The 21,629-nt window shown below is 54.5% G+C and overlaps 8 protein-coding genes across 8 annotated transcripts; 5 read left to right on the top strand and 3 right to left on the bottom strand.

Moving 5' to 3' along the window:
• Positions 1-2,759: 2,759 nt before the first annotated feature.
• On the top strand, positions 2,760-3,831 carry SETTUDRAFT_114074 (uncharacterized protein). Its single transcript, XM_008022762.1, has 2 exons — positions 2,760-3,025; positions 3,077-3,831. The coding sequence occupies exons 1-2, from the start codon at positions 2,792-2,794 to the stop codon at positions 3,713-3,715; spliced, it is 873 nt and encodes a 290-aa protein (XP_008020953.1). The 5' UTR covers positions 2,760-2,791; the 3' UTR covers positions 3,716-3,831.
• A 296-nt stretch (positions 3,832-4,127) lies between these two features.
• Positions 4,128-6,732, top strand: SETTUDRAFT_18614 (uncharacterized protein; the record flags this gene model as incomplete). The annotated part of the gene is made up of 3 exons (XM_008021916.1): positions 4,128-4,162; positions 4,228-6,430; positions 6,649-6,732. The coding sequence occupies 3 exons, from the start codon at positions 4,128-4,130 to the stop codon at positions 6,730-6,732; spliced, it is 2,322 nt and encodes a 773-aa protein (XP_008020107.1).
• Positions 6,733-7,260: 528 nt separating this feature from the next.
• SETTUDRAFT_162505 (uncharacterized protein) lies at positions 7,261-8,440 on the top strand. The gene is made up of 2 exons (XM_008022761.1): positions 7,261-7,544; positions 7,626-8,440. Exons 1-2 carry the CDS (start codon positions 7,317-7,319, stop codon positions 8,262-8,264), a joined length of 867 nt encoding a protein of 288 aa, XP_008020952.1. The 5' UTR covers positions 7,261-7,316; the 3' UTR covers positions 8,265-8,440.
• A 363-nt stretch (positions 8,441-8,803) lies between these two features.
• Positions 8,804-10,328, top strand: SETTUDRAFT_162504 (uncharacterized protein). Its single transcript, XM_008022760.1, has 3 exons — positions 8,804-8,877; positions 8,954-9,054; positions 9,104-10,328. The coding sequence occupies exons 1-3, from the start codon at positions 8,853-8,855 to the stop codon at positions 10,262-10,264; spliced, it is 1,287 nt and encodes a 428-aa protein (XP_008020951.1). The 5' UTR covers positions 8,804-8,852; the 3' UTR covers positions 10,265-10,328.
• Positions 10,329-11,813: 1,485 nt separating this feature from the next.
• On the bottom strand, positions 11,814-13,398 carry SETTUDRAFT_170692 (uncharacterized protein; the record flags this gene model as incomplete). The annotated part of the gene is made up of 1 exon (XM_008022759.1): positions 11,814-13,398. One exon carries the CDS (start codon positions 13,396-13,398, stop codon positions 12,007-12,009), a length of 1,392 nt encoding a protein of 463 aa, XP_008020950.1. The 3' UTR covers positions 11,814-12,006.
• A 1,189-nt stretch (positions 13,399-14,587) lies between these two features.
• Positions 14,588-15,859, top strand: SETTUDRAFT_74773 (glycoside hydrolase family 47 protein; the record flags this gene model as incomplete). Its single annotated transcript, XM_008022142.1, has 1 exon — positions 14,588-15,859. A coding segment is annotated over one exon (1,272 nt), but the record flags the coding sequence as incomplete, so codon positions are not given.
• A 583-nt stretch (positions 15,860-16,442) lies between these two features.
• On the bottom strand, positions 16,443-17,303 carry SETTUDRAFT_87224 (uncharacterized protein; the record flags this gene model as incomplete). Its single annotated transcript, XM_008022323.1, has 3 exons — positions 16,443-16,706; positions 16,758-17,189; positions 17,250-17,303. 3 exons carry the CDS (start codon positions 17,301-17,303, stop codon positions 16,443-16,445), a joined length of 750 nt encoding a protein of 249 aa, XP_008020514.1.
• Positions 17,304-18,818: 1,515 nt separating this feature from the next.
• SETTUDRAFT_18608 (uncharacterized protein) lies at positions 18,819-20,442 on the bottom strand (the record flags this gene model as incomplete). The annotated part of the gene is made up of 2 exons (XM_008021915.1): positions 18,819-18,896; positions 20,074-20,442. 2 exons carry the CDS (start codon positions 20,440-20,442, stop codon positions 18,819-18,821), a joined length of 447 nt encoding a protein of 148 aa, XP_008020106.1.
• Positions 20,443-21,629: the final 1,187 nt, after the last annotated feature.

Genomic DNA, 21,629 nt, shown 5'->3' with positions numbered 1-21,629 from the left:
AAAAGAGGTGTACCATCTGAGCAGATACAGGCTAGGACTGTAATCCACTCTCTAGAGCCATCTTGTAGGCTTGAAACAACTCCTCCTCTTTCATATTGCCTCTTACTAAAGATCCTTTTAGACCTTCTAAGGATTCTAAGTAAGAAGCCCTTTTCATCCATATTAAAGATGTGAGAGGGCTGTATATTGTACTCCTTCATCTTATTGTGTAACAGCTCAAAGTACAACCTATACTTAGTTGCTAAATCAGCCTTGTGACGCTTCTAGTCCATAGGACTCTGCCAGCGAGAGATGAGATAAGAGGAGTTCCTGCAGAGGAACCTAGAAACCCAGCGTTCTAAAACGTCTCTACCAAGCAAGGATGACGCAAGATGGCGTATTATTAGACGCGAAGGTGGTGTACGCCTCTTAGTAAGGGATTCAATGTACTGTACAAGCTCTTTTTCGCGTTATAGGTGGATAGAGAGGTGGGCGAGCGCGCGAGGCTAAGTTTTGCCTTAGTGTCTTCGAGCGAGCGTACGATAGCTAATGCCAAACCTTTTTACAACTTAGCGATAGCTAAAAGATGCGCCTAGTTCGCGCGATTTGATTTCTTCAATCGCTTCCTAAATTAGGTCTATATTAGTGGAGTTATGAGGTATTTTGTGTAGGTGTTGAGTTTGGTGGGGTGGGTCATTGCGCGTCCTGGGTCATTGCGCGTCCATGCAGGTTAAGCTGACAAACACCTGCACCCGCACCTAACTACTACTACTGGTAACATATGTATCAGACTGCCATTAGCTACTATGCATGACCCCGACCAAAAAAAGGTTTTCTGCACATTTCCTACGTCTTGCTGACTTCAATACGCAGAAACAACGCTTGTCAAGCGGTGTTCTTGGTTTCTGGTTCCGTGAAGCTATTGCTAGTCCAGCTCTTCCCCCCCCCCTCTTTTCTCGGTTCCATGCCATCGGGCGATGATGCAGCAGCACCACGACTATCACCAGCACCAGCACCACCACTCTAAACCCACTACCAACCCCGCGCCGGGATACCCGTGTATGTATGCATGTTGGGATTATATATGTTTGAGTGAGCGCATGTGTGATTGCATGTGAGCATGTGAGTGTGTGTATGTGCAAAGAAAACCAAATCCAACCCAGCTACGTGGTCATGCTCCCGGCCGAACACGTCACGTGCATGCAGCAGGAATCCGGTACGCTTTTAGCTGAATTACTTAGAGGCCCCCCCCCCTTGCGCTTTGTTCGCTCTTCACACTAAGCACCACACCCCACCATACTTGTCCACGCAACGCAGCAGGATAGTGTTACTAGATGGTAGCTGCGGGTGTAGTGGTGGTGGTAGTGGAGTGGACTAGTAAAACAGGGGGATAGCCCCCGATCATCTGTGATCTGTGTACATGGAGCTGGAGCTGGAGAGTCTGCAGGACATGGCGATCTTCATGTAAGTATGCTTGCATCTTGCATTGTGTATTGTCATTGTAGTAGCTGTAGCTGTAGCTGCGTGGTGCGTATCCATCTACACGTGTATGTATGCATGTACAGCATTCTCGCATGTGAAGTCGCAGAAGAAGAATACTGTTATTGTAGTTGTTATTGTTAGATTTTGATGCGCATCGCCAACACCACATGTCAAGTATCTCCATTTCCATTTCCCAAACAACACACACCCACAGCTACCATTGTTGCTGGCGTAAGCCGCTTGCATACCAGTGGCGTCGCCAACCCACACGCACACACATACGTATGTGCGCCCAAACCTCGATCCGTCATACCTGGACAATTTGTGAGACGGCGGCGCACTACTGTATGCACTCAGACTAAGTCTTTTACCCCGCACCCGTGCCGCCTTGCCGCCCCCCCCCCTCCCCTTTTGCACCCCCGCATCCCAAACCACCACTTACCACCACCACCACTACTACTACCGCTACTGCTAGTAGGTGTAGGTATAGTAGGCCTTATTTCCCGCCAAGCCTCACATCACCCGCGATGCTCCTTTCTTGGCCATGACCGCAAAACGTCGGCCGACCATGGGGCCAAAGTGGGGTTACCGTGGTGTGAAAGGCTTACCGTGGTTGGTGGGTGGTCCTGGCAGTCAGTCAGCTCCCGGTGGGCCAAGATTCCCGCGCTTCCGTATCGGCGAGGAGATTTTTGTATGGATGTATGTGGGGAGGATTATTGGGCTGGGATGGTATTATAGTAGAATGGGTTTTTAAGAAAATCTTACTATAGATTTGTTTTTGAACGCGAATACGTATTAGAGGGAATGGGAATTTCGAGGAGAGATGGGGAAATGTGGTTATCGCTCAGTGTACTTGATGGGATTCCAACTCTGTGGAATTGAGATAAAGATTGCGATAACACATGTGGAGACGTTGCAGTGCGAGGCTCGGGGAACATGTCGTATACTACATGTACAGGTATCATGGGAATAATCGAATGCCATCTGGGTATCCGCATCGGACATCGGAGGCGATAAGAGCCGGATCATGTGCCGATACATGGCCGCCCTTGTTTGACATAGACGCCCTAGACTCGCAAGAATGGGTTGGATTCGGAAATGGTTCCGACAACGTGGCTTGCATTGCTCGGAAGGGAACCGTGTGACTTCCGAGGTACACTCGACCTACACACACTACTTGAAGCTCCTCCAGCTGATTTAGCGGCGCTATATCACCATTGTTGTTTTTCTTTTCCTCCCTCTGATTCTATCTCTCACACACATACACATACACACAACTTCTTGTGTGGTTCTATCCTGCCAAGTCGACTCTTCTACACCAATACCCAACATGTCTCCTCCGTCGGCAACTGAACCCCAGCAAGCCCATGACACCCATCTGGCGACGGTCGCGTCCGACTCGACGGTCCTAAACAAAAAGGAATTGGCCAAGGCCCCCAGACCGCCCACGTTTGACGACCCATACAAGGAGCGCGAGTATCTCAAGGGCCGTCTTGCTGCTGCTTTCCGCATCTTTGGCAAGTATGGCTTCGACGAGGGCGTGGCTGGTCACATCACACTGAGGGTAAGTAGCACATGACGGGAAAAAGCAAAATACAATGCTGATAGCGCAAAGGACCCGGTAGACCCAACAACCTTCTGGGTCAACCCGTTTGGAGTGGCATTCAGCCTGCTCAAGGCGTCAGATCTCATCCTCGTCAACGGCAAAGGCGAAGTCATTGACGGGGGCGAATACCGCATGCTGAACACAGCGGCATACATGATTCACCATGCTGTGCATACAGCCCGGCCAGATGTCGTGGCGGCAGCACACTCGCACTCGATCCACGGGCGCGCCTTTTGCTCGCTTGGCCGCACGCTCGACACAATCTCGCAGGACTCGTGCGCCTTCCACAACGACCACGTGCTGTACGAGTCGTTCAACGGCGTGGTGCTGGCCGAGGAGGAGGGCAAGAACATTGCGCAGACACTGGGCAACAAGAAGGCGGCGCTGCTCCAGAACCACGGCTTGCTGACCGTCGGCCGGTCCGTCGAGGAGGCCGTCTTCTGGTTCGTGAGCATGGAAAAGTGCTGCCAGGCGCAGCTGCTGGCGGATGCGGCGGCGGCAGGGCGCGGGGGCGAGACGGTCAAGATTAGCGACGAGGACGCCATGTACACATACAAGGCCATTGGAAGCCCCATTGCGGGATGGTTCAGTGCGAAACCCCTGTTTGACGTCATCCACAAGGAGTCGAATGGAGATTACTTGGGGTAGACAGGCAGTCGTGGTGATGGTGGTCTTCTTCTTCTTCTTCTTCTTCTTTTTGCAGCAGTCATGCATATTGGCGACAAAGTCTATTTGGTAGAAATGAATGCACTCGGTCATGTGGCCCCAAGAATTCAACATGGCGTGCACCCCCAGCGCCGGCGGATTGATTGTCCAAGCGCATTCTAGGCCCCGCCTCTGCATTCGGCCGACCGACGGCTGGACCCTGGGTGGCTACTTACGCTGCATCATCACTTCAAGAATCTGCCCCATTGCTGTTGCCGCACATTGTTGCTGCCGACAATCGCGTCCTGTTTCTTTGCGAGCGCTGCACATTTGCATTCTTCTTTTCCCTCCCGCCGCCGCCGCCCAAGCTTCCCGAGAGCTGCACCCAAGGCGCGAGGCTTTTGCTTAGCGCGTCATGGCAAAAGGTCCCGCAGTAGTAATTGTCGCCAGGTACCGCCTCAACCGCATCCACGGCTCCACATTCCGAGCCTGTACATAGCTAACGGCGTCGCCAGACACGGCGCACGCCTCGATGCTGCTGACAAGTCGTGGCATCTCTCGTCTCCCGCGCCCTACGATCCCCCCCTTACCTACGGCGGATGGTCGCAGGCCAAAGCCCTCGGCCAGCGGATAGCCGCGCTTCTCTACGAGAGGGACAACCAGCACGCCGACGCCACCAAGACGTCTCCTACCCACGACCCTACACAGCTCGATCTCGCCAGGCTCAGCCTCTCGCAAGAGAGGCACGCGCACGGAAACGGGCCCCCGCGACCGAGGCAGAAGAAGAAACGCAAGATTGTCATCCACTCAAGCCCCTTCTTGAGATGTGTGCAGACGAGCACCGCCGTGGCAGCGGGCATTTCACAGTACTACGCGCCGACCGTTCCCGAGCTCAGCGCGCCCACGCCGGCAAGAGGAAAGGATCATGTGCTGGGGAGCGCGTCGCCGGAAGCGCCACGCACAAAGTCGACGTCTTCGCAACCCCGGACCTTTGAGCCGCTCGCCGACCCCAGCCTCGAGATTCGCGCAAGGCGCCAGGCAGGCCCCGACAAGATACTGCTGCGCATCGATGCCTTCTTGGGCGAGTGGCTGTCGCCCGAATACTATGCCGACATTACCGCGCCGCCGAATTCGACCATGATGGTGGCAGGCGCCAAGGCAGATCTGCTGCGGAGAGGCGACTACATCCAAGAACAGCCCAACCCAAACAGCAGCAAGGGCCACTTTCCCGGCGGCTGGACGGGAAACAAGGCTGCTGCAAATGCTGCACAGGGTGCTGGTAGGGGAGCTGTGCCCGCTATGAGCAGCATGGCCCAGGCTGCCCCGTTGCGCGAACGGTCGAGCAGCTATGCTGGTTCGCTGGATGTACCAAAAACGCTCTCACGAGAGGCAGTGTCGTCGCTCGTGATGCCTGCGCATACGTCTACACACACGCCCGCTACCGGCAAACCAGGTCGCGTCTACCAGCCCCCGCACCCATCGTACTCGGTCTCTCCGGCCGATCCTATACCACGCGGATACGTCGCCCATGCACAGGAAGCCTGCGTGCAGGTTGACTTCCAATGGGACAGTATGCGCGAACCACAGAACTGGGGCGATGGCGGTGAGTATGGCGACGAATGGAGCACAATGCACAAGCGCTTTAGGAGGGGTCTCACGGGGATGCTGCAGTGGTACAGGACTCACGGTACCGCGCCTCCCAAGAACCAGTTTCCGGGCTTCATGTTCAAGGAGCCGCTGCGTCTGACGCCGCCGCCCAAGGCACAGACCAAATCAGAGCCCTTTCCCAAACTGGGCGATGACGAGGACGAGGACGAGGAAGAACTGGTGCTTGTCCTGGTGACGCACGGGGCTGGCTGCAATGCGCTGCTGGGTGCCATGACCAACCAACCTGTGCTCATGGACATTGGACTCGCCTCGCTTTCCATGGCCGTACGGAGAGACGAGCCCAGGAAGACGCCCGTGTCGGCGACTCTCCACGAGCGGCGGCTCTCTATTGCAGATCCCGGCATGTCGGACACGTACGAAGTGAAGCTCTCGGCTTCAGTCGACCACCTGCGGCCCGGCGTGGATCCTTCCAAACCACCCTCTGCACAGGCACAGGTACAGTCGCCAGCCATGTTGCCAAGTCCACTGTTGGATTACCGTCGCCGGTTTACGGGGTCATCGACAGCCAGCACGCCATCAGAGACACCCTTCTCGATTGGCGAGCCATACCGGACGCGGAATAGCTCTATGAGCAGCATGCGGCGGACCATGAGCTCGGGATCAAACTCGCGATACATGCAGAGTGCCATGAGTGGGGCTGCATCTCCTGCAGGGGGGTTGTGGTCGGGGAGCAGCACGCCGGCGGGAGAAGCCGAAGTGGGCCTCCATTCTGTGCACCAACAGCCACGGTCAAAGTCGACTACTACGACGACGACGCCTGCTCTGTCTTACAGCGAGAACGATGCTAAGCCTGTTCCGCACGCAGACAGCGGCTCCGATTCAACCAACCGTCTGACGAGACTGGACTCGAAGGAAGAACGAGAAGTGGGCGATAAGTCTACGCCGTTGGTCAGCGCCCCTGCTGCTCGGAAGCAGAGCGCGACAAGCACCCAAGGTCTCTGGGGAGCAAAGGCAGCGCCAAAGAGCAGCAACGGGCTCTGGGGACCGCCGAAGCTAGACGACGCGGCCGCTGCCTATCAGGCGCCGTCCAGCGTGGATGCGAGTGATGCCGTTAGCGGCTGTGGTGGGGAACGAAACGAACTGCGGGCGGGGTGGGGGGGGGGAGGGATTGCTTTGGCTGGGAGAAGAGGCCTCGATGCGTGGCCGGGACAGCCTGATCGCGGCGCTGAGGGCGCTTGTCGCGAGTCCAATGCCTTGGGAGCTGGGAAGGGAACCGTGGGTAGTGGAAGGGAAGAAAAGGTGTGCTGCATGTCTTGCGAGAGAAGCAGAAGGGCCATGGCCCCGTCAAGGCGCCAAGCACGAGTCGGCCGGCCATGGCATGCCGGCTCTTGCGTCTGCTGATGTTCCCGTGAGCCGCGCTTGCGTCACCTCGCCCGTCCAAGGCCTAGAAGCACTACACGCCCGCCAAGCTGCCTGCTGCGCTGCCCCCATTGCGGGAAATGCTCCTTTCATACTCGGACGACTATCTAGCCAAGCATGCCCATATGTGTACCAAACTCCCCCGGCCTCCCATACACCCCCCCCCCAACCTGTCCAAGCCCAAAAGACTCCCCACCACACATCAATCATGTCGCTCATCACCAGCCAACCCGCCTAGCACCCCTCCTCCCTCTCCGTCATGGTCCACCGTCTCTTGGGGCCGTGGACATGCTCGTACATCGGCCCGATAGAGTTTCCGGCGGGCGCTTCAGGCGCAGACGCAGGCCGGGCCTTGTGCTTGTGCATTGAGAGAGAGGGTGTGGTGGACGAACTGAACTGTTCACGCTTGATCCGTGAACAAGTTTGCAGCTTCCCCCCCTCCCCCCGTCTCACAAAGCATGTCTGTCAAGTTAGTACCTAGCTCTGTCTCTCCTCTTTCTCCTACTTTGTCTCTCTCTCACCCCGCCCCTTGTGTTTTGTTGCCCCTCTTTCCACGCCTCTGCACCCTACCTGCACCATGGGTTTCATCTCCGAAAAGTCCATGACCAAGACACCGTCTAACCGCAAGTCCAGCTGGGTTATGCTCGCCGAGAATGGCGCCTACACGCCTCTCCCCGGCGAGCAGACGCTGTATCAGTCTCCTCCGCGAACCTCGCTGTCGCTGCAGACCAGCAACCGACACTCGCCCAGCCAGTCGTATTCACAGCAATGCAAGTCGGGCATTGTCTTTCTTACCAACCGACGAGTACGCCATATCCTTTCCTGTCTAGCAAGATGGCGCAACCCCACGTCTATGTATCTGGACTTGAGCTAACTTGCTTTCCAGGTGCTCTACCTACCCGTCAACCCCACACCACAACTGCAGTCCTTTGCCGTCCCCATCCTCAACGTAACCGACTCGCGCGTAACAGCACCCTGGTTCGGCGCAAACAAATGGGAGGCCGTCATCCAGCCCGTCCAGGGCGGCGGCATCCCACCACAGCATTCCGAGCTGGAGCTCGTCCTCGAGTTCAAAGAAGGCGGCGCATTCGACTTTGCAAGCATATTCGAGAGACTAAAGGAGCGGCTACGGCAAGCTGTCGAGACGGCGCGGGAGAGTGGGGGTGATGTGCAGGATGGAAGGAGAGGTGTTGGAGGCGTAGACATGAACAACGTGCATCTGGAAGATCTACCAGCCTACGAAGAGAGCCGGCAGCACGCTAGGGTACCTGATCCGCTACCCAGCCCGCCCATGGACCACCCTACAGGCGGCGTGGGTGCTGGCGGTCCCGTGGTAGCAGCACCCGAGCCTTGTAGTCCACAAGCATCCAGCTCGCTGTCGAGCCCGCGCACACAGCAAGAGCACTTTGAGCCGCCATCAGACCCGCCGCCAGGCTACGAAGAGGTGCAGCGGAACAGCGTCGTGGATGAGCTCGAGAGACAGGTGCGGGATAATCCATGGCAGGACGGCGACAGCAAGCGATGAAGTCGAGTTTTTCTTGTGCCAAGGAATTGGTGTGTGTTTGAGCAGGGCGTTCCGGGGGTATCAGCTTTCACATGGCTGCCATGACATGTCACAAATCTGCCTTTTTACTCTACTCGGCTTGGTTCTCGTGAAGGTATATAGTAACAGCTGCCCTTTGTGGTTGGCTTGGTTTTGACAGGTTCTTCCACCCCATTGCTCAGCCTGCGTGAGATGTTGGTATCGGGAAAAAACATGGCTGCGTCAGCACCACGACGCTAACAGTCGGACCACATGATGGCGAACCCCAGCTGATGGCATGTGAAGGATTCCCTGACCGCCGCCATTCGCATTCAGCCTCGCTCCAAGCATGTGAAAGCTAGTCCCCGGAGCCTGACGCGCCCCGCAAATACACTAATCCCAAAGCAGAAGTTACCTCGGCGTTGTGAGGCAAATGACCTAATGTCCAAGCTGCGAAGAAAGCCATCGACCGGGGCTCTCTTCTAATCACTACTTGCCCTCGTGTCTTTCTTCTCCTCGAACACTTTTTTTTTTGCTTTTCATCCCCCCAATCTCCAAGCCTTGCATATACATCCCTGACCAGAGTCCAACATGGCAAACCAAGCTCCCAACAAAGGTATGCGCTGTTTATGCAAGAAAAGACACGCTGGCCGTGCACAGTTTGCTGGGTATGCTGACGGTGCTGGACACAGTGCAAGAGCGCCTCTCGCAGGTCGAAGGCCATCTCTCGGGTGGTGCTGCAAAGTCGGCGGCCAAGGGAAAGCAGAGCCTGCTGGAGAAGAGGCCTGATGATGTGAGTTTTGCGTGCTGCTCTACCACTATGTGTATTGACGAGTTCACAGGTCGTCGTGACGTGCGCTCTCCGCACAGCCTTTACAAAGGGCGGAAAGGGTGGCTTCAAAGACACACAGGCAGCTGATCTCCTCCACGGTGCTTACAAGGCCGTCATCGAGCGCTCGGGCATCGACCCCAAACTCGTTGAAGATATTGCTGTCGGTGCTGTGCTCGCTCCAGGCGGTGGCGCGACCGAGTTCCGTGCTGCTGCTCTTGCTGCCGGCTTCCCTACCACAACCGCCGTCAAGAGCTTGAACAGGCAATGCTCGTCTGGTCTTCAGGCCTGCGTCGACATTGCCAACGCCATCAAGTCGGGCATGATTGAGATTGGCATCGGCGCCGGCGCAGAGAGCATGAGCACACAATACGGCCCTGGCGCCGTGACGGAGTTTTCAGAGCTCCTCGAGAACCACGAAGAGGCGGCAAACTGCAAGGTGCCCATGGGCGTGCTCTCGGAGCAGATGGCCAAAGAAAAGGGCATTGCGCGCGCAGACCAAGACGCCTTTGCCGCGTCGTCGTTCCAAAAGGCCGTCGAGGCGCAAAAGCAAGGCCTCTTTGACGAGGAAATCGCGCCCCTGACTGTCAAGTGGACAAACCCCAAGACGCAAAAGGAAGAAACCATTACCGTCAGCAAAGACGACGGCGTCAGGCAAGGCATCACGCCCGAGTCGCTGAGCAAGATCCGACCTGCCTTTGCCAAGGACGGCTCCATCCACGCCGGCAACGCGTCGCAAATCTCGGACGGCGCCGCTGCCGTGCTGCTCATGAAACGCAGCACCGCAGAGCGTCTTGGCCAAAAGATCCTCGGCAAATTCGTCCAAGCCTCCATTGTCGGCGTGCCTCCGCTCCTCATGGGCGTCGGCCCCGCGGCCGCCATCCCCGTGGTCCTCGAGAAAACCGGTCTAGCCAAGGACGACGTGGACATTTACGAAATCAACGAGGCCTTTGCCAGTCAGTGCCTCTTCTGCATCAACGAGCTCGGTCTCGACAAAAACAAAATCAACCCCAAGGGCGGCGCTATCGCCTTTGGTCACCCTCTTGGCGTCACCGGCGCGCGACAGGTTAGCACTCTCCTCACCGAACTCAGGCGCACCAAGCAGCGCATTGGCGTTACCAGCATGTGTATTGGAACCGGTATGGGTATGGCGGCTGTGTGGGTTGCCGAGTAAATGTATGTATGTTGTACATGACACATAGGGAATAAAAGTAAAGTAAAGCAATGCAATGTATATCAATAACTTGACATTATATGCTGTGTGTGTGTGTGTGCATGTATGTGTGTTTATGTTGGTTATATGTAAATGGATAGAATTAAGCCATGTACATGCCACATGCCACATGGCAAATGGCAAATGGTTTTTCTTTAATCTTTTTGTCCCTTTTCTTTTGTTTAAAAAAAAGAAGAAAAATAAAAATTCAACGTCCTTGTTGCCTCCCTTGTCTCTCTCTCTGTCTCTCTCTCTCTCTCTCTATCCCTCTCTTGCTCTCTCCCTTGAAGTATTTAAAAAAAGAAAAAGAAAAGAAAAAAAGAGACAACAAGGAACAAGGATGAATAAGGATAAACAAGATAAACAAGGTTAAACAAGGGACCGTTGTATGTACTTACATGTATCTATTTTCTTTACTAATTAGGTTTCAAGTATCTTTTTTTTAGGTTATTGATTAACTTATTCTAATGAAATTCACTTATTCTAATTTATTTATTTATGAATTAGTTGATTACGTTGTTGATTTGTTAATCAAGTCGTTGATTTTTTTTTGTTAATTTTATTATTATTACTATTACTTACTTGATTTTACAGCTGAGTACGTACATGTCGCCACACGTGAACTACAAGCAAGAAAAAGAAAAAAAAACTACCCAAGCAACCAACCAACCAACTAACCAACCAACACGATGAACAACGAGATGGATATCCTGGTCTGGTCTGGTCTGGTCATGTGTACGTATGTGTTGATTACGTTGACTTAGCTTGATGGATTTATTGATTGGTTGGTTACGTTGTTGATTGAGTTGTTGATTTTATCATTTTATCATTCATTTTTACCAAAGTAAAGTAAAGTTAAGTTAAGTAAAGTAAAGTGAGTCTACTCACTTAGACCACACGCACCAAGTACCCTACATAGCACATCTCATATGCTATGCTACATGCTACATGCTACAACAAAGTTTAATCTTAATCTAGGGCTGGTGGTAGTAGTAGTGTGTATGTACACACACACACACACACACACAAACACTAAAAAAAGAGAGAAAGTAGGAAAACAAGTATGGCAAAAACAACTAACTATGCAAAAAAAAAGAGTGTAAATGCACATGTTGTAAGAGTGAGTGAGTGAGTGAGTGAGTGAGTGAGTGAGTGAGTGAGTGAGTGAGTGAGTGAGTGAGTGAGTGAGTGAGTAAGTAAGTGTACATGTTCAGACGCCATAGCTGTGTGTAAACTTCAAACCCGTGTGTGTGTGTGTGTGTGTGTGATGAACCAAAAAAAACATGGGATTTGATAGAAGAGAAGGAAAGAATGGAAATTAATAGAGTGAGTTATACGACTCGTGTGTATCATGTATCATGTACGATTTTCTAGATTTACATTGATTTTTCTCTGGTACTCTGTCTCTCTCTCTCTCTCTGTGTGTGTGTGTAGCCATTTGTCTACTCGTATGTAGAATACTGCGTCTTTTCTTTCTTCCCCTTCCCCTTCCCCTCTTCCTTACAGATGACGACGCTGGTCCTAGGCGGTTAAACCCATGTTCTGTTCTTCGCTTATAGCGCAAGTCTCTTCCAAGCCTAGCCTAGCTTCTCACGGCGCTACCGTAGCTGCCTAACCGCGGACTGCTCTGCTACACGATTTGCGCTACGTGTTGGATGATGTATGATGTATGAAGATGTATATGCATTAGTACCACATCTTCCTCACCCCGCATCGAAATTGTATTGATACGGGAGTTCGCCATGGCTTGAATTCGTGTTTAAGCGAATCACGCTACCGGCCGTGCCGAGGGAGCTCTCACTGGAGTTCGGGAGAATGGTACTTGGACTGCGTCGCGTACGGTCGCGGACAAGGACAGAGCCAGTGTCTGATTCGGAGCGCGCGAGGGAGCGCTGCGAGGGCGTGCCGAAGATGCTGGAGGCGGCGTCGGGCTGGCGTGAGGGCGCGGTGCGCACTGTTTGCGGGGAATGCGGAGTCGAGACGCCGCTGCTTGACGTGAAGGAGCTGCTGAGAGAGGACAGGGTGGATTTGCGGTCGAGCTGCGGCGTGCGGTAGGGCATTTGCGACTGCGACGAGACGCTGGATTCCAGGCTTGATTCTGTGGGCGCGAGACTGCGTGTGTCGGATTCAAAGTCCTGCGCGCGCGCTTCTTCGATAACAACCGGATCTATTTCTGTCATGCCGTTGAGGATTTCGGCGAATACCGCCATGAGCTCGCGGAACTGTGTTTCGGTCAGGTAGGCCGTGGAGAAGCGCGCGTACTCGTATTGCGCCAGGAATTTAGGGCCGAGCGAGGGCGGAGTCAGCAGCCCGAATTCTGCGAGGCGCGAAAGGTATTCGCGTAGACCCATTGCGCGCGGCCGCTGGAGCAAAGTCACGATTCGGGCGTCTGGTAGAGGCGGTGCGTTGTCCGGGTATTGCACGCTTTCTTCAAGCGCAGGGTCGGGCGGCGCAAGCGAGACAGCCTTGGCTTCGATGAGATTGGGAAGCTCGCAGATAACACTCCAATACTGCAGGTTTGGGAGGTCGGGCGACGACGGGGAGGCCCAGCCGGGATGCGAGATATGGCCCCAAGGTGGTGACTTTGCACAGACGGGGATGATGGTCGCATCAAGCCCATGGTGCGAGTGGTGACCCTTCTTTTTGTGCGCCTTTTCCTTGTTCTTCTTGCTATCGCCAGTATTCGGACGTGAAAGTCGCCCCTTCTCCTCGTCCTCATTCTCGTCCCCATCGTCCACCTCGCCCCTAAGATCCCGTGGCCTGCTGTCCCACGCAATAACCGCACTCCTCTTGAAATGTTTCACCACCATCCTCCTCACGCCCTTGCCCACTTCTCCCTCCTCAACCGGCACATAGCTCTTGGGTATCGCGGCTAGCACAGTCCTATTCGTGTAGATGCGCGTCGAGTAGATCAACAACACAATCAGACCCGTGAGCAAGTAAACCCCGCCAATGACGAAGAGCTTCTGGATCTCGCGGGCCTTGATCGCCTGGTATATCGTGTCGCCGGGCGTGACGGCGAGGAACAGGAGCAGGATGATGAGAAGCGCGGTATATGTGGTCGAGTACCAGATGCGGAAGAGAGGAATGCGCATGACTGCGGCTGCGACGGAAAGGGAGGCCGGATCAGTAGGCCCGAAGAAAGGTATACATGGGTATGGTAATAATTACAAATTAGAGTTACGGGAGAAGCGGTGGCTACATGGCTGCGCGGTGAGCAAACGGTAAAGCTCTCGCATCTCAACATTGTTGATGGAAAGGAGGAAAGCGCCAAGCTACTGACGCACATGCTGCATGCAGACCCGCACGACCCACGAGTTCCCTCGTTTCCCACAATCCCACTGCTCGCGGTGCAAGACTGGAAAATTCCTCGTAGAGCTGCACTAGCAGTGCAAAAATATTTTACAGTCTCGTCATGTGAATTTTCGTTTCTTTTTCCTCTATATTTTCCGCGCCCCTCGTTCCCTGCCCTCCCAAACACCACACCAACCTGACATACAGCCATCACAGCTCTAGCGCCTCATCGCCCTATGAAAACCATCGTTAAATGATGCAATCATCGCACACTAGAATTCGGGCTGGGGGGCGTGCATGTTTCGAAGTCGGCGATCGTTAAACCTTACTTGTTCTCAGGTAGGTCTGCCCCGAAAACCCACCTGACACACGCAACGATGCAAAGCGCCTGGACGAGAGGCAGCTAGTACCTGACCCATCGAAACATGAATTGTTACAGGCGCCCACCGCCTTGGTGGTTTATGTCTGCATTCTGTCCTCGAACTTCATTTCACCTTTTACAGCCTCTTGATCCCTATGCATACCCGCAAAGGCTCCCTCAGTTTGAGCCCCTGGCCCTCCAGGGCACGAACTGGCACAAGATGGACAGGACTGTTCATCTTCATCGTCATCTTCATCCTGCTTCTCCACCGGCCCAAAGGCCCTCTTTGGTTTCTCCCTTCCCTTCAGTCCACGCATTCTTGTTCCGTTAAGCTCTCCTATCCTGCCGTAGTAACCTCTTCCGACGCCAGGTTTGATTGGAGAACCAGCATCCAACAGCATCCAGTAGGCCGCCTCGCACAGCTACCAATTTGGACGCGCGAGGGTCTTCCAAGAATACAGTATGACTTCAGTCTACACACGCCCTCGTACCAGGAGACGGCAGTGCGCAAGGGTCGTCAAGCAGCCGTAAAAGCGACATTCAAACGGCATTGGAATGCACACAAAACGGGCTCACTAAACGACAGAACACCGCAGCCATCGGTAGACCGGAGCATCGTGCTCGCAGAAACCCTCGAGACCTTCCGCATCATGGGACTGCGGAAAGAATTCGAAGAAGCCATCACAGTCATCACAGGGACGGATTTTGCCCCTGACGAACGAGTAACCAGTTTATTGCAAACCACGCAACTACTCTCCGCTCTACTCTCCGCATATGACATCACCACGTGTAAAGATGCCCGTCTTCTGAGCAAAGCCATGGAAGTGGGCGACATGCTCTACACCTTTTTCGACACTCCAAACCGTCTCCCGGTCACGCGGTGGAACGCAACGAAAGCTGCAAACGGCGAAGAACAACAAGTATCGCAGCATGCCACACTGGCAGATCTCACATCATACAGTCTCGCATTTACCAGGCTGTCTCAGCTCACAAGAGACATGCGGTTCTACGACGCCGTAGCCCGCACTATCACCATCCTCGCATCACAGCAAAGCCGAACCAGAATACCCGGTCTCTGGCCTGCCGACATCAACCTCCAAAACCTCGACCTGACATCCAGCAACACCTTCAACCTCCACACGACATCACACTCTGCGTACGCACACTCCGCACTCATGACCCGTTTTCTTGGCACCTCGTCCGCCGCATCGCCCTACACGACTGTCTCAACAAACGCCCTCGACGCCACCATCCGGCACCTCCTCTTCCGACCCATAACGCCCACCAACGCCTCAATACTCATGGCCAGCACCGCATACACGACCCCCAAAGGCCACATTACACGTACACACACAATCGACGCGTCATCGTGCGCTCTCGGCAGCACCCTCGCCCTCTCAGCCGCACTCACTCACAACGACACGCACCTCGCTTATGCGCGTCTTGTCACAGAAGGCTGCATATGGACGTCTCTCCACGCGCCTCCGTCTCCTCTGGGCCACATCAACGCGATGCCAGAGAGCTTCTCGATGCTCGCCTGCTCGTCGGCGGCCCTGAAGAACAGCGCCCAAAACTGCACGTTTGAGCCTGCTGTTTGGCCCACCCAAGTGTATCCGGGCTTCGAGAAGGTGTGGGACGCCAAGCGGACGACTGTCAGGCCAGAAATGGTCATGAGTTTGTTCGCTCTGTACCGCGTCACGGGAGAGGAGAGGTGGAGAGACGTGGCGTGGGAAATGTGGACGAGCGTTGAACGTGTTGTGGCGGCGAGGCTGGAGCAGTTGCGGGACGAGGAAGAGTTGAGGATGACGACACAGACGCTCAAGTTCTTCTACCTGCTCTTCGGCGACCCAGCCATGTTCAGTCTCGACGAGTGGGTCTTTGGAAGCGACGGGCATGCGTTGTGGGCAGGCATGTCTTGACATGTCACGATACACACGGCACGACAAGCAAACATTATCATATCGTCATGACATTACTGCCTAAGTTGTCTCAAGGCATAGGGTCATGTACACATGTACGATGGATATGGATAATCCAATCCACCAACAAGAAGCCCTGGCGTCATATCGTCAGCCAAAGGGGGCCTCCCCGTGCGAACTTTTACGGTCGCACTCATCAACGCGTCCCCGCGTCTCATCGTCCATCCAATAAAACAATCTCGGTATCGTCCTTCCACACGCCTCCCCCCGCCGACATAGTCGTACCCCGTCAAGAAAATGAGAAGAGAGAAAAAAAGCCCTGGGGACAGCCGTTACGAAAGTCCAAGGCAGCCCATATACAGATGTCTAATCGTGTCTGGGGATATATGTTGTGAGTTTTTGAAGAGTTTGAGTAAGGAAAAAGCGCCCACCTTTAACACCGTGCAATGCCGCAAGTAAAAAATGACAATGTAGAAGAAAAGACTCAAGTCACGGCCTTGGCACCTGGTTGAGAGAGGTGGGCTGCCAAGGGTCACTGAGACGGAATTTGAGAATGCAAGGTGGCTCAAGACTTGCGGAAATCCGACAAGACGGGGTAGATGAGCTCAAAGGCCTGGTAGATTTCCTCACGGACCTTGGCACCAGTGAGGACAATCTTGCCAGAGACGAAAATCAAGAGAACGATCCTAGGCTTCATCATGCGGTAGATGAGACCAGGGAACAGTTCAGGCTCGTAGGACGAGAAAGTGTGGTGGCGAGAGGCCAGACCCTCGAGGCGGATGGGGAAGCGGATATCGCAAGAGCCGACAATGTTCTGGATCTTGAAGTCCTGTCATCGTGTTAGCATTGTGCTGCAGATGCTCGACGCGATGCGACATACGGTGAACTTTGCACTGAACCCCAGCTTCTGGATGATCCGCGCATATTTGCGGGAAGCAAGGCGGCTGTCGTCTTCAGACTTGGCACCAGTCACAACCATCTTCCCACTCGCAAAGACCAGGGCCGTTGTCTTTGGCTCACGAATACGCATGATAACGGCAGCAAAACGCTTGGGGTTGTACTCGGCGTTGCGGGCGTGCAGAGCAATGGTCTTGAGGTCGAGGCGAGCGGAGAGGTTGACGGTGGCGACAATGTTCTGGAGAGTAGGCACGATACCAGAGGGCACTTGGCCGTTCTGGGTATCGGGAGTAGCCGCCGGGGTAGCAACACCGTTCGCGTTGTCAGCAACCTGTTGAGTGTTTTGCTCAGTCGAGGGTGCAGTCATGTCCAAGTTTGCGCCTTGAGGGTACGAGAGAGAGCCGGGAGCCACGAACTGCGAGCAGAGGTTAGAAGCGTGCGGACAATGGGAGGAGACATCACGAGAGAGGCTTACCGTCTGAGCCTGGGCGGCGGTGGACGGATGAGAGGTGAGAGAGTTTGGATCCATGATGAGATTATTGATTGGATTTGGAGCGATAGACGCTAGTGGAGATATAGGTATCTTGACAGACTGCGCAGGTCAGAAGTAGTTCTTTGCGACGGCAGCGACGGTCAAGGCGAGCGGACTACGAGATCGCAAGGGCAGCGCGAGGTCGGTCGACGCCCAGGGAGAGTGGGACAGCCTGAGGGTGTGTGTGTGTTTGTGTGGGCTAGGTACCGGAGGCAGGAGAGCTACAAGCGAATGTGTCCCTCGCGAACGTCGACAAGAGTCTCGTTGGGCGGTAGCGGTCGCAGAGCAGACGGCCGGGTTAGTAGAGAGATTAAGAGACCAAAAGCGTAGCCAGCAAGCCTTTGGCGGGGTAAGTCGTTGGGCGCGACTGGGGGGTGCTGAGGCTGCGCGCACGGCAGGGCAGGGGCTATGGCAAGCTGAATAGAGCTAGCGCCGATCGCAGTCGCCTAGGGCCTCTGAGAGAGTGGAAGTGCGGAATGGAGCACACAGAGGCTTGGGAGTCGCAGTATTAGAGGGCGCGCAGTGGAAACAGGGTTTGGTTTCGAGCTGCGGCGACGGCGGGCGGGAAGGTTGACGTGTTGCGACTCTGGCGGCAGGGCGGAAATCTCGTGCAAAAGTTGGGGGGAGGCCGAGAACTTATAGTTGCAGGCGGCTACGTGCCAAGGCCCTAGCGCGGCGCTAGGCGGCAGGGATGGGGCGGCGATTGGTGGGGCTTAGCTTCACGTTTTCGGTAGCGAGAAGATTCTGCAGTGAGTAAAAGGGGCCTCGCACCATCATGCGCTGGTTGTTGCCTCCTTCACCCTCCGCCCAGCTTCCACCGCGCCGCCCCCCAGCGCATGCCCTCGCCCTCGCCCTCGCCCTCGCCGTGTCCGGAGCCCGTCCGTCGCAGTGCCGTGCCGTGCATTGTTCGCGCCCGCCGCGTCCGCCGTGTCGCCGCGTGCCGTCGACGAGGCTGCGTCTTGTGCGTTCCGCCGCCGCTGCTGCTGCTGCCCTGATGATGATGATCGCAGCTGCTGCTGCCTTACCTCACGACCAGCGATGACGACGCACTGACCCGGATTGAGCCAAGGCCCCATTCCAGTCCGTCCACTCGACCCCATCGCCTCACTTGCCGCACCATGGCCGCCTTCCAACGGCGCAACGCGAAAGATTTTTTTTCCTTTTTCCCTTTTCTCGTTCCACCGCAACTCACAGCCTCGCCGCTCCCACTCCCACTCCCACTCCTGCTGGCTGCACAACCCCCTCTGGCCTGCGCAATCCGCTCACCACCCTTGCCACTGGTGCGACAACCTGCGCTTCCCCTGCCTGTCTGGGCGTGCCACCCCGGCCGGCAGCACACAGTCGACGACGATACATGCATCCTCGCTGCGACAAGGAGAGCAACATCCCGATTTATAGGCGATGGAGCTGATGCGACAGCGCCAACATGCGGGGTGGGTTGCAGAGGCCTTGGTGCTGGGCTGCTTGCAGCCTGCTGCGTGCGCGCGCTGCTGGGGTGGCATGCATCTTCGCCTATGACTCACGGCCGCGCTGACCGGAAACAAAGGCTCGCTTGGCTTGGATGACGCCGGTGAAGATTTCCGCTGCTGTCTGCATTGAAGGTGAGCACTCTGTCTCTTGATCGACTGACCTACTGGACCAAAAACACGGCTCGACGGAAATACAGCAGCCCTTCGCCATTCGCCACACACTTGCGTCTATTCACCAAATTCTCAATCAAAGGTGCAGAATTTTTAGAAATTGAGGTATTTGTTGTGATGCTAAGATATATATACTGCACAATCCGTGGTGTTGCACCCAATTAATTCTGCGCTATTTTAATAGGGGTATTTTTTTCATCCTAGTACTCTAGTCTCCCAAATCTCTGCTACACCATGCTGCTTACCTAGGCGCCGCCCAATCTGATATCAATATCGCTCATGCTGGTGCATACTAGTGCTGGTGCTGGCGCTGGCGTTGGTTCGGGCTGCCGATATTCCTTATGTTGGAAGCAGGCGAGGCAGCAAACCCGACATGCAATTGTCAGCAATACTCTGCGTGACCATGCCATGGTAGATTTGAAATTTTCGCCATGTCAAACACGCAGTTTGAGAAGCCAAGCACTTCTGGCGCATGCCATGTCAGACCCACCGCCATGCTATTCACAACGGCTGCCTGGGATTTGTTACTCGCAGCGTCCCTGCATTGTTTCGCTATGACGTCGTAGTAATAGACACGGTGTAATAAGATAATGGACACGGTTACCTGACGATACTCGACGCTAAGCCACAGACAGGGGACGCTGCCGGCGGAACCGCCACACGCTCTGCTTTTTCTTGGCGCACAGCCACACCCACTAGGTCTGTGTGGCGCTTTTCCCCACACCCACGACGCGGACCAACACCATCGCAACGTGCATGAGCGCCATCTTGCCCATTCCAACCCAGCAAATCCAATACACTCAAGTTCTCCGTCAAACCCCTTGCAGCCATAACGCTCTTCCATGCTAGCCCATCTTGGCCCGCTCCATCGCGTTCTCAAGTTGCTCGGCACCCCTCCCAACCAAGATCCAACCCTCAACCACACTCTCCCGCACGTATCCATGGTTTGCGCGATGGATAGAGTTTCTCGGCGCCCTCCGCTCCACCGGCTGGCCCACCACCACTGCATGTCCCCTTGATGCATGTCGTAATCCCCTGGCCTGCTGCTCACCACCGGCATGCTTATCCCGTTTCGGAGCACCAAACAGCACGTCCCTGCACATGGGACACGTATTTTTCTCCTGCACCCACGTCTCCAGACAGTCGTAGCAGAAGCAGTGTCCGCACCGCTTAATCCGCATCATGCAGTTCCACGGCGACGACTCGGCGCGCGGCGTCAGCGTCTTGCTGCCTCCCGCGTGCCCGCGCAACACGAAATTCCGAGTTGCGTTCCGCGTGTTGCGGAGCTGCGCGCAGAGATACCAGAACGTGCTCTTTTTGGCAATTGTCTCGTGGCAGATGCAACACGGTGTGTCGTCGGTCGTGTGGCGCTCCGCGCCTTTTCGCAGGAAACTGGTTCGTGATTTGAGGCCCATTTCGTGGAGTAGCTGGTGCAGTCTCGTGCGCGTGTAGTAGTAAGGGAGAGCGAGGACGTCGGAGAGGGTGAAGTACAGCATTTGTGAAAGAAGAAGTAGAAGAAGAGAGAGAGAGAAAAAATAATATAGATCCAAGCTGAAAATAGTGGTGGTGGTGACGCAGGAAGAAGAAAAACTCCCCTTTTCAGCACGCTGCAGACCAGAAACACATATGTATGTATGTATTCCGGGCTAGAAGGGGGGGAGCGCTCAGCTTCTCCGGCTTCGCACAAAGAAGGTGAGGTTTGGGTGTTCAACAGCAAAGAGAAGAAGACGAAGAAAAAAAGAATCAGAGCTTAGAAAGAAAGAGAATTGAAAAAAAAATAATACGTTTACCAACCAATATCCATACTTGCAATTACCCTGCGACCCAGCCCTTTTTTTTCCTTCTTTTCTTGTTGCTTTCCCGGTTCGGTACCTGCGCGAGTTCTACGGCGCACAGAAAGGGTACCCACCCCAGGAATTACACTTGCTATGGACCCCGTTGTCCGCTGAAAAAAATCCCCCGGAGCGAGGCCCGAGACGTGTGGGGATGCGGGCATGTCTGGATCGCGGGCTGCTCTCGATCGTTCAGAGCTGACGCTATTTGGGGGGGATTCGGTTGGTCCCCGGATAGGTTGTGTGGTTGCCCAATCATGGTACTTGTGTGTTGTGTCGTGTCGTGTTCTGGCCCTTGATGTGTGTGTGCCCTGGAGTCGATGCGATGATCATTCTTAGCTGTTGTCGTTACGTTTTTTTTGTGGGGGGGAGGCGGGTTGCAGTGCTACGTACTCTGGGGAATTGGGGTGTATCTGCTTTTCTTGTTGTCATTGTTAGATAATACTTCTACATCACTGTTAGAGAAATAACCCCCTTCTATGTGCTATGGATGGTCTCGAAGCTGGCGTTGTGGATTTCATACGCTGTACGGTGTATGTTAGGAGATGGTACTGTGGTACTATGCGCTGCATGTTACAATTCATTAGTTGGTATCATTTTCTTTGTTTATTCGAGAAGTGGTCTCGACGCTACATCACGTAGTGGACTTCACACGCAGTAGCGTTCATGGTATAAGACAGCTGAGAGTTAGCATAACCTGCACTCTACATATGCTAAGTTATTATTATTCTGCTTTGTTTCATGAATGTTGGAACGTGCATAAAAGCAAGTATTACGCTATTTTGCAGTTTCTTCAATGAAAAATGGAAGAGGGTATATCTGGCGAATAATTAATCAACGAATTTGACTGA

This window comes from Exserohilum turcica, assembly GCF_000359705.1.
Source record: "Exserohilum turcica Et28A unplaced genomic scaffold SETTUscaffold_1, whole genome shotgun sequence".
NCBI lineage: Eukaryota > Fungi > Ascomycota > Dothideomycetes > Pleosporales > Pleosporaceae > Exserohilum > Exserohilum turcicum.
This window is presented reverse-complemented; position numbering and strand designations above follow the sequence as displayed.